Source organism: Pituophis catenifer, unplaced genomic scaffold (assembly GCF_029215685.1).
Source record: "Pituophis catenifer annectens isolate HBS135680 unplaced genomic scaffold, rPitCat1.0.hap2 SCAF_1, whole genome shotgun sequence".
Taxonomy (NCBI): domain Eukaryota; kingdom Metazoa; phylum Chordata; class Lepidosauria; order Squamata; family Colubridae; genus Pituophis; species Pituophis catenifer.
The window spans coordinates 222,746,629-222,758,839 of NW_027256881.1; the positions used below are offsets into that span (position 1 = coordinate 222,746,629).

Consider the following 12,211-nt stretch of genomic DNA (forward strand, 5'->3'; position numbering starts at 1 on the left):
TCCTGGATTGCTCTTGAGCCACTTTTCCACGAAATGGATTTTTATTTTACTCAACTAAATAACCTATCTCCATATACTCATTTTTAAAATAAAACTTGCTAAAAAACTATTTTTCTGGAAAGTTCTAACCCATCATTAGGGTTCCTGTTTCTCGGCTGCTGGCATTTTTAATTCTTTTAATGCTCGTTATTGTTTTTGTTGTATTTTAATTCTGTGGGCCGTGGATCACTCCTTGAGATGGGCAGCTATATAAATTGGATGGCTAACGAAATAAATAAATAAATTACAGATGAGGAGGCTGCCTTAAGCAGTTGATTTTTGGTGTTTGATATGGAAAGCAGCAAATTTTCATGTACCAACTCAGACAAACAAGCTAACAAGCTGTCATCTGTATCTCTGTAACTGTCTGGTTTGATTCTGCAACCCAACAAGACAGACACAGACTTCAGAGGATAATTAGAACTGCAGAAAAAACAATTGCTATCAACCTGCCTTCCATTGAGGACCTGTATACTGCACGAGTCAAAAAGAGGGCTGTGAAAATATTTACAGACCCATCGCATCCTGGACATAAACTGTTTCAACTCCTACCCTCAAAACGACGCTATAGAGCACTGCACACCAGAACAACTAGACACAAGAACAATTTTTTCCCAAATGCCATCACTCTGCTAAACAAATAATTCCCTCAACACTGTCAAACTATTTACTAAGTCTGCATTACTATTACTATTAATCTTCTCATCATTCCTATCACCCATCTCCTCCCACTTATGACTGTAACCTTGTTGCTGGTATCCTTAAGATTTATATTGACTGTTTCCCTATGACTATCATTAAGTGTTGTATCTTATGATTCTTGATGAATGTATCTTTTCTTTTATGTACACCGAGAACGTATGCACCAAGACAAATTCCTTGTGTGTCAAATCACACTTGGCCAATAAAAATTCTATTCTATTCAATAAACAACAGTCTAATCAAGGACTCTCCAAGACCACTCTCACTCTCACACTGACAGGGCAAGCCACTAGAACACGGGTGTCAAACTTGCAGCATCATGTTGCCATCACATGATGTATCGTGATGTTTTTTTCTTTTCACAGGGTGGGCATGGCCTGCCCGTGACACATCTGGCCCGTGGGCCGCCAGTTTGACAGCCCTGCATTAGAATATAAAATGAGAGCAAACCCAAATCCTCTCTAGCACTGATGGTTACAGGTAGTCCTCAGTTTACAATTGAACCCAAAATTTCTGTTGCTAAGTGAGATATTTGTCAAGCGAATGTTATCCCATTTTACTTTCTTGCCACAGTTTTTAACTGAATCACTGCAATTGTTAAGTTAGTGACACATTTAAATGACTCTGGTTTCCTCATTGACTAGCAAAAAGATGATCATATGACCCTGGGACACTGCGATTGTCATAAATGCGAGTCAGTTGCCAAGTGTCTGAATTTTGATCACATGAACATGCTGGGATGCTGCGACGGTCATAAGTGTGAAAAATGGTCATGTCATCTTTATCAATGATGCTGTAACTTTGAATGGCCACTAAATGAACCGCCGTAAGTCGAGGGCTAGTTTGGTGATGAAATGTCTGCAAAATAACAACCAAGCTCAGAGAATCCCAAAGTTCAACTTGTCTACAAATACTCACTTCTAACCATTCTCATGTATCTCTACTACTGCTGCAAATCCACTGCAAAGGAAGGGGGAAAGTGTTTAGAATGATTTTCTGCTTTGAGAGGCAAAATAAGATGGTCAGCCTTAAGTATTATGCACTGGATCTGATTCATCCTGAGGCTGGGCAAAGAGCAAGAGAGACTTATGGTTTTATGCTTTGTGCGTGAATTTTGTAGAAGTAGCCCCAGACTTGCTTTGAAACAAACAACAACTTTTGGTTTTTGCTTTCATCCAGCAAGGCAACCTTTATATTCTTAATTACTTTCTCTCTCATACCACTTGTGCATTTGGGGACAAGGTTTGTTTTTGTGTCAACCTACAAAATAAAAGCAATAAATTTAGAGCCTGGATTTATTTTTTATTTTTTTATTTTTTTGTCTTGTAGATCATTTTGGAGAATGAGTGCATACCATTCCTTGGAATCACAAGTTTTTCCCTTCTTGCATATTGTAGACAAACTGATGTTCTTTACAAACAAGACATAAATGCATCTTTTAAAAATACATCTTTCCAGGCAGGGTTGTTTCCCTTTTACATAGACAGCAACATAAACAGGGGACCAAAATACACACAGGTTTCTAGCAATGACCTTTTTTTTTTTTTTTTTTAAATTGTGCTTCCTGGAAGATTTAGGGAATAGAGGGCAAAACCCTTTCTCCTTTTAGACAAAGATGAAAATAACAAAACCACAGAGAAAAAGCGTTCACACAATTTCATGTATTGTGCCTGGTGGATATTTTTTCCCCCCAGTTTGTGAAATGAGATGAAAAGTCATGCAGAAATAAACCGAAAGGACAGAAGTCAATTTTTAGCAGGATTTTATTCTATACTGGATAACAACAGATATAAATGCCCAGTGGGTAGGTGGAAGTTAAGTAATGAAAGAAGGGTTAACCAAGGGCTTGTCCCAGCAGAACCCCTGTTGACCTATCTAGTTTGAAAACTAAGCTGATTTCCTGAATGGAAATCTATCAGGGAATGCAGAATTGTTAAGTTAAACAAGAAATCAGGAAACATTCAGGAAAACAAAAATGGCAACCACTTTCATATTGTACTATTGACCTGGAAATTGCAGGACTGTGGCCATGAAATCCATAAGTTTCAAGCTTGACTTAAAAGAGACAGTACCACATCCAAATAACAAATAATCTAAAGGGTTGAACAGCAACTCCTTGTTATAAATTTGTTGCCATTTTATTTTTTTTAAAAAAACCTTATGAGAAATTTAGAAAAAGATTGGTTTTCATTTTCTATCTTTTGTCTGGTACTAACCAAAACATGATTTGCACAGAACCCCTGAAATAAAAGAAAACTTTTAACAAGTAATAAAATGACAAAGATTAAAAAAATAAATCACAGATATCATAGATATCACAGGTATCAAAACAAACCTGATCCAATTTTATTGTATTCCATCTGGGGACTTTTTCTATGCCCCAATCTTGTAAAATCTAGCATCATACATTGTTCTGATTTATTTTAGCTATTTATGATCTTGCATAAAATTACAACATGTTGTAATGATCTGCAGGCATTCTAAAATACTACAAGTCTCACTAACTGGAAATTGTCATAACTGAATTAGAGAAAATTTATTTAAGTATGTTGTTGTTATTGTTGTTGATGATGGTGATGTCAGCTGAACTGATTCACTGCAAGATGAAAGCTTCTTCACTGAAGGCTATACATAAAAACTGCCACACTGGTAGGTAGGAATTTTTCAACCACCTAGTCTAGGATTAAGAGAGTAGGACTAGTCAACATTTCACCCAGCCAGCATTCATGTGTAAGGGAGAATTAAAAGCTCTTGCTCTTAATCCAGTTTTTGAATCACTATACCATCTGGCCCTTCTTTAAATTTGTAATACAACTTGTATCTAAATCTATTCTTATTCATATGCATGCATTGCACATTGTATTACTCACTTGGATCCTTGTTAAAATGTACTTTATGTATGAAATCTAGGGGGAGTGCCAGCCTATTCTTGCTTTGAATGTGTACAAAGCCTTGCCTTCACTCAGTCAGAGTTGCAAAGCTGTGCTCACTTCATCACGTGCCAGGTTTCCTTTTGAATGTCACTTTTATTCATGCACAACTCTAGAAAACGTTTGTTGGGGTTTTGGTACAATTATATATTTCCTCCACAATGGCATGCCTGGATTTTTTTTTTTTTAAAAGTTATATTAATGCTGAACTTAGATAATTGGTTTTATGCATGTATCCAATAATTGGTTTTATGCATCATGCCAGAAAAAGAAAGAATGGGAAATTAAATAATTAGCTGGTATTTGGAAGCATGAATCAGACAAGGTTTTAGGTTTTATTGGCCAAGAAAATTCATACGCTCTTCAGATAAAGGATGGGGATATTTAAAGAAACACTGTTGTTTGCCAGCACCTATTAAAATTCATAATGAATTTGACTTTAAAAGGAGGCTGTTTAATCAGTCTTGTAGAGAAAAAGCATTCCTTCTGATGAATGCAGAGAGAGTGCCATCTGCAGGACTAAAACTGCTAATTACAATTACTATAATTGTATAGTTTTAAGGAAAGGTGTATTTCCTCTTCCTTAATTTCCTTTGCATTTATTATCTCCCTTAATAAAGAAAAATATATCTCATTTGAGTAACAAAAAGTGCTACTTTACAATCCCACAGGGTTATACCAAAATTATGCAAGTACTTAAGCCCTGTGTGGCAGTTTGGGGATTCAAATTTTTTTACTACTGGTTCTGTGGGCGTGGCTTGGTGGGCATGGCATGGCTTGGTGGGCGCGGCTTGGTGGGCATCACAGGGGAAAGATACTGTAAAATCTCCATTCCCACCCCACTCCAGGGGAAGGATACTGTAAAATCTCCATTCCTTCCCCACTCTAGGGGAAGGTTACTGCAAAATCCCCATTTCCTCCCAATCAGCTGGGACTCGGGAGGCAGGGAATAGATGGGGGCAGAGCCAGCCAAAGGTGGTATTTACCGATTCTCCGAACTACTCAAAATTTCCACTACCGGTTCTCCAGAACTGGTCAGAACCTGCTGAAACCCACCTCTGCTGTGTGGTACTATCAATGCTGAGTCCAATTACCTGTTGCAATTTAGGAATTAAACAGGAATGAAGAGAGACCAGTCAAGATGCAAGAAAACCAAAAGACAGACTAGTGGAGAAATCAGGCAATCAGAAACACAATACATTAAAGTTAGTAAAAAGCTCAGCTAAACCAGGAAGCTCTTTACATTTCTCTGCTTGCGATGATCCAATGCCCTAAATTAGTCAAAATCCAGAAGGGTTTTTGCTGATGTATTTTACCACATGTAGGATATGTCAAACATGGAAAAGCTATTGTATTTGCAATGAAGGGTCACACTGTTTTTAGGCACATGATGACCTGCAGGGATAAAGCAATGAGGATTTCCCCTTTCGGTTTGGGGATTACTTTAAGAATCTTAACAAACCTACCTTGTTTTTCTCATGCTACGGGACCAATAAAGCAACAAATTTCTATTTATATTCACGAACACTGCTAGAAGACTTTTTCAAGAAGGTATAGAGAAATTTAAATATACAACATTCAAAACAAGATATGGTGGTCTGAGTTTGGAATATTGGTTATTCCAGTGTTCGTAAACAATATTCACCCCAAGAGGTTGATTATTATTATTATTATTATTATTATTATTATTATTATTATTATTATTATTGTAAACAATATTTACTTCAAGAATACAAAATACTCGAACAATAATAGTGGCTATGATAATTATTCTTTATTAATTCATAATAATGAGAGACAAAAGGTACTTCTGAATCAGAATGGGGGGAGCACCTTTCCCAAATGATGCCTGTGCTTATATTGTTTTTCTGTATTTCTGTCCCTAATTTAACTTTGAAAAGAAGCGTGAGATATAGTTTAATCTAGAAAAGCATAAGGTAAAATATGAGTTACATAAGAATATCATCATCAAGCTGGTGAAGGAGAATTTCCTTCTTAACTGTCCAAATAAAACAGGTTCAACACATATTCCTTCAAAGAAATTCTGGCTCCTCTATTTTATCTCTGACTATGACACCCACCCTCTTTCCAGATGGTGTTCTGCCCAAGCTACGGACCCCAAAGAACGCAGCACACACAAAGTCTGTACCAAACTCAATTTACTAAAATAACTCAGTCTTTTTCAAACAAAGGCTGTTATTAAACTTTCTTAACCGCCTACAAGAAACCAAAGATAAAGTAATCACAATCTTACTATGGTTGGCAGAAAGCCCAGAAGCAATTTACAGAGAATCCAGACGTGAAGGAGAGTGAACTAAAGTTGTTCCCTACAAATTGCTTCAGTCAGCGTTCCTCCTTAAATAGGCTAAAGGAATGGCCAATTAGCCCCAAACCTTACTCTTGAGGAGACCTCCTTCTGAGGAGCCACTCCTGCCTTTTGGCAGCTCTGCGCGCCCATGCATCGAGAAGAGGCTCCTCCTCTTCGTCCTCTTCACTTTGAGGAACTTCTGGAGGTTCTGAAGGCCCTGGCTGAATCCCTGCCTCTGGCACCACATCTTCTCCAGCCTCCTCATTGTCTGACTTGAGTGCCAGCTGCACAGGCTGCTGGCGCAGCACCACACCAGCCTCCTCATTGTCAGAATCAGCTACAATCCGCACAGGCCGCTGACGGGCCACAACAGATGGTGTACAATCTCTGGGTGTTGGATTTGGGGTAGAAAATTTGTACATTATGAGGAGCTTCCAGCTCTTCGTTGTTCATTAAAGGAAACTGACTATTTATTTAGTCAATAAATTAAATTTATATGCCGCCCATCTTGCTATCCTTTTGCAAGGCTTCTTTCTGTACTACTCTGAAAAAGAAGCAGTTGAAGTGGTTAAAGTGAGGTACTGCAGGCAAACTCTGCCCCACAGCCTGGAGTACCAATCTGACAGGGCTCAAGATTGACTCAGCCGTCAAACCTTCGGAAGTGGGTAAAATGAGGAGCCAGATTGTTGGGGGAAAGATGCTGACTATGTAAACCACTCAGAGAGGGCTGTAAAGCACTATGAAGCAGTATATAAGTCCAAGTCCAAGTGCTATTGCTATTACTGTCTATGGAGATTCCAGTCATCCAGGTCATGGTTGTCCCAAAGGTGCTTTTTCAAGAGGCAACTGGACTTTCTGGTTTGTTTGTTTTTTTGAAGACATTTCGTTTCTCATCTAAGAAGCTTCTTCAGCTCTGGCTCCCCACTATCCTTTCAGAGCTGAAAAAGCTTCTTGGATGAGAAGCGAAACATCTTCAAAGAAAAACCAGAAAGTCCAGTTGCCTCTTGAAAAAGCACCTTTGGGATATTGGTATTACTATTAACTTCAGCAAGGTATCTTATATTAGTCACTTATTTTCTAGGCTTGTGCAGAAGAAAACAATGCAAAAGAGGTGTTTTCTCTTAGCTAAGTCCACTTCCTATTAATCATATTCAATAATTCAAAACATTTGTTTTGTTTTTGGTGCCTTTGAGTCACCTCAGACTCCTAGCAAGTGCCTAGATATGTCCCTGACTTTTTCTTGGTAATATTCTAGAAGGTGTTTTGCCTTTGTTTCCTTCCTAGGGCTGAGAGTGAGTGATTGTTAGGCTTTGTGCTAAGGCGAAGCTAGAACTCACAGCCTCCCAGTTTCTAGCCTGGTGCTTTCTCCAATACACCAAACTGGTTCCTCATTCGAAGTTCTATTAGACACCATCTGATATCCAATTCAGCATAGATCCAGTCTTATATTACAACCGGTTGTGCTACTAAGCAGGAACATCCTTGTCTTGTCAGGATGCTCAGTGGTAAATAGAGTTAAATGTGTTTTTGGGCAGACAATGGCAGTGCGAATGAGAGAAGCTTAAGTAATTAAAAAATAACTCTGAAGAATTCAATATGCATGTTTATGGGAAGAGTCAATAAAGGAAAAATGTACTTCCATATACTTTGGGTTGTAAATGCCAAGAAGAACTTAATTAATTATGGCAGTAAAACAGAAACAATAAACAAGAGCACTAGGAAGAAATGAAGAGAGGAGACGGCATCTTTTAGCTTTCAGGATAAAACAAAAGACTTCATTTTTAATTATGATAATTGTATAATGGTACCTGTAACAGTGGGGTGATGTCTAAGATTACTGGAGCTACAGTTCAACTGTATGAGGAAGGGATCATATTGGGAAAGACTATGCTATGAGATATTAAGTAATCAGAAGACAGTTGGAAGGGACGCTATCCATTGCTTCTTGTCCTGCCTTCTGGTACTTTGGAAAACAGTTTGACTCCCTCTTCTTTGTGACAGCCCCTTTGATATTGGAATACTGTTATCATGTAACTCCTATACTCTAATCACACTTAAGGTTATGTTTTCCCTGAGCAAAGGACAGTAATATATTAAGAAATACTGCACTGGAGAGCCACTGTTATTGCCACATCAGGAGAAATCAGAAATATTGGTGAATACATTGAAACCCTATCTATCTGCATCTAGTAGCTAAAAATCAAAATTGTAAAATAGATAGATGATAGATAGATAGATAGATAGATAGATAGATAGATAGATAGATAGAGTAGATAGGAAGGTAGCAGGCAGGCAGGCAGGCAGGCAGGCAGACAGACAGACAGACATTTCATACTTCTTAATCACCCGTCTCCCTGATGCTTTTTGATCGAAAATGCAGAAGTGTAAAAGGGCTTGTCATATTTATCAGAAGAGCTATGGTAGTGCCTGGTGAGATTCGATCTGCCAATCTGCTGGCAGCCGGTGATCAGCAGAAATAGCCTGCACTCTAACCACTGTGCTACCGTGGCTCATAGATGATTGTTGATGCTGATAGCAAGATTTTGGATCCTCACCTTGGCAGAGTAGCAGACCCTGAAACATGCTGCCTGCTAAAGAGAACCAGGAATTTGAGATACATGATTCCACAAAAGGAAAAAGTAACTAACTTTGTCTAAGAAGACAAAGCCTGGAACTCTAGCCATATAACAACGTTCTCCAGGCTTTGTTGCAAGCAACTCTCCTGCTTTTTGATCTACTTTTCTGCATCTTTTGGTTTCCATGTTCCTCTTGTTCCTTACCTTCTGGATAGGCTTTCAACTTGATCTTGGACCTGTTTCCCTCAGCAGCACTAAATCTGTTATCTGTTTTTCAGAGAACTGTGTTTTCCAGCTTTGCGACTATATCCAGCCCATATTCATTGTTATCTTAGCAAAAACCGTTTACTGCAATAAACAGATCTCTCTTGGATTTATGATTTCTTGGAAGAGTTTATCTCTCCTTAGCTATAATGAGTAATTTACAACAAGGCAATTAAAGACCAGGGTCTTGTAAATTGTATCTCTGCCTGCCTGCTTTCAGTCAAAGCTTTGCATAGGACACACAGAGTGAATGCTAAATTGATAGCAATGAGATATAAAGTTTCCTTTTCCTCCTCCTCCTCCTCCTCTCACCTTGTTCAGCCAACATAAAAATTTTCAAGAAAAGTAATTCTGCATTTGCTATAGAATGGGAAAATTAGACAATTTGGAAGGAGTAACTTGTAAAAACATAATCAGCTCCTTTATCAAGTAGCCCTGTCTTGTTAAGGATGGAAATGGACCTACTTTAGATCACTGAAGGGGCCAAAATCTATCTTTCTGTTCTTTAAAAAGATAGTTAATATTCCAGATTCTTCTTTGACCAGACAGTGTTGCAGAACCAGTCAGAAGCAGGACATTGGGCCCAGTCCTATTTACAGTATTTTAACATGCATCCCTTAACTGCGAAATAAGTATATTCCAGGTTTTAAGCATAAATGTAAGAACTATCTATGTCAACAATTTTAAGGACAAGAACAAAATCTTTAATATTGTGTTGCCCTAATGGTTCTGGCTGATTATATAGTGGAACGTCTGCATGTCTTTAGGCCTGGAAACCATCTTTTGTATTAGGCCTTCAGGCCTGCCACCTTTACTATTGTGGGAAACTGGGCAGGTCTGAAGGCCTAATACAAAAGATGGCTTCCAGGCCTGACATCTAGAAGTCCACTCTATGTATTCAATGTATTTGGATGAACGATATCAGGGAGTAAGATGAACAGCTAGGTGTTGAGTGCTCCACAGATGGAAGATCAGAATTTATGATATTCTGATCTGCAAACTGTACCTAGCACTCAGAACCTGCTTTACTTATCCTTTAGTGATTCACTGAAGTTAGAGTTCTGACAGAAAAATGATTTGCTTCTTGCTGGCAGACACAGGTCCATAACTAACATAGCAAATGGTGATACGTGCAGTCACCCCAAGGATTCATAGAGTAGGAACAATGGCAGTCAGCTGTAAAGGCAATTTTTAAAAAAGCATAGTATTGTTATATTGCTTTCTATTTTATCTGCTGCCGGTAGTTAAATGTGAAGTATCTTGTGTGTGGTGGGACAATCTTTCTGCTGATGTTTTTGATAAGTGAGTTGATGTTGCTAAAACCATACCTCTGCACTTACTTACAATTGGATATCTGGGAAATAATCATATTAAGACCCCTTTTGAGAAAAGCAATCTAGGAACTAAGAATGGGAAAGAGTTAATGCAAAGACCAGGCACATTCCTTTTTTAATATTTTGCTTAAGGCACAAAACGATACAAAGGATGCGAATCCTGTCCATGTATTTTATGAAATGTTTCCAATGGGAGTAAATGTTTCCCAAATCAATAAAAAGAGAAGTTTTAACAATCTTGGGCCAAAGGGAGAAATGTCCCCCTAGATAGCTATATACACACATATTGTATATATATGCACATGTCTGTCATGATCAATTGCAACAGGTCATTGTTCATGTTAGCATCATATATAACAAATTACAGTGGCCAAATGTGGAAGCTGCCAAAATAGCACATAGTGGCTTTTCAGAAAAACCCATAGAAGATGAATATTTTACAAATGTCTTCTGGCCAAGCTCTTTTAAAAAGGAAGGTTGGATTTAGTAGTACCTACAGGAGCAAATCTAGGCAGGAATATAAGCATCCATCTATCATGAGCATACCAATTCTCTTTAACTGCAGATCATTCAAAATCTTATAACTTCTAATTTATGGATTTAAATTTGATCTGTTCAGTTCAGTTCAAAATGGCCGTAGCATTCAAAAAACTGTTCAGGACTTATATTTCATTTGTGTATTGGTGCATAGAATATATTAATAAAAAATATTTTTAAAAAAACTGTTCAGGACTGAAATGGCATTTTCATATACTGCAAGCAAACATACTGTAGAGCTTGATATCATCAGGAAATTATCTCACCCTCTAAAATTTTTATGACAACCAGTTTGGTATAAAGGTTAAGGCATCAGGCTAGAAAACGGGAAGACGGTGACTATTAGTCCTGTCTTAGGCACAAAACCAGCTGAGTGACCCTGGGCAACGGAACTCACTTCTGAAATCTTGCCATGAAAACTATAAGGACATGTCCAGGTATTTGCCAGGAGTCAAGGCTAACTCGAAGGCCTCAAATAACTTTTTTTTAAAATGATAGTTTTAAATTAGGAAATTAAATACCATAGGTTTTAAATAATATAGATTATTCCTTATACTGATCTCTTTGGGATTCCATTACATTCCTTAGCTGCTACTGGTCTAGTTAATAGTCTCTGTAATTGATTCCATGTGTGATGGAAAGAGAAAGAAATAGCTGATTAGAGAGCCATTACCAAACAATGCCAAAACTATATACTTTTCTTAGCTGAAAAGTCTTGGAGATTCTTGGCAAGATTGACTTGGAAGTATTTTCACAATCAGCATATACATGATATACTCCATACAGAACTCAGGATGAAAAAAAGATTGAGACTGTGTTACCCTTGAACACTGAAGCTGTTTTGACACCAACCACTACCTCTTCATCATGTGAAGTGCAAAACTAGATTATCCTGGTTCCTATGGCCATTTTCTAGATCTACGGAATCTGGGATGCTAATGGATTTCAGTCCTTAGCTCTCCACATGCTGTTTATTTCTTATGCTTAATAAGGAACCCCCCAGCAGTGTTTGAGACCACAAAGTTCCCAAGCCTGAAAGAAAACACACTGCAGTGCCACAAAAGTATTCTCAGTTACAGTAACATACACAGAACTTTCACATATTTACCTGTGCTACTTCTTCAAAATCGTCATGCCTTTTCTGAAGAGCTCGTGCTCTGTGAAGAGACTTCCCCACTCCAGTGTGTTTACTAAGAAAGGCCTCCCCATGGTTTTCAATCCAGTCCAGAACCTGAACAACAAAGACAGAGGAGGAGGAGGAAGAGGAGGAGGGGGAAGAGGAAGAGGAGGAGGAGGAGAATCCATTATTATTTTATTATTCTTGGCTGTTCAGCACACAACAATTTACCTTGGACACCATGTTTCATAATGGATTGACAATAGTTTGAAAAATTGTCTATATTTACAATCCATACTTGTCATTGCTTCATGCAATCAAATCCAAAATATTTTTTCATTGTTCATTGATTAAGTATCATCACTGAATTCTAGCCATCTGTTCATTTCTGGATAACCAGCCCA

The 12,211-nt window shown here is 38.0% G+C and overlaps 1 protein-coding gene across 1 annotated transcript in view; it reads right to left on the bottom strand.

The window, feature by feature from the left end:
* KALRN (kalirin RhoGEF kinase) overlaps positions 1-12,211 on the bottom strand; it is a 537,699-nt gene that overhangs the window by 191,841 nt on the left and 333,647 nt on the right. The window contains exon 10 of the mRNA XM_070949954.1: positions 11,799-11,921. Within this exon, the coding sequence (XP_070806055.1) occupies positions 11,799-11,921 (123 nt within the window). The remainder of the gene's footprint in view (positions 1-11,798; positions 11,922-12,211) is intronic.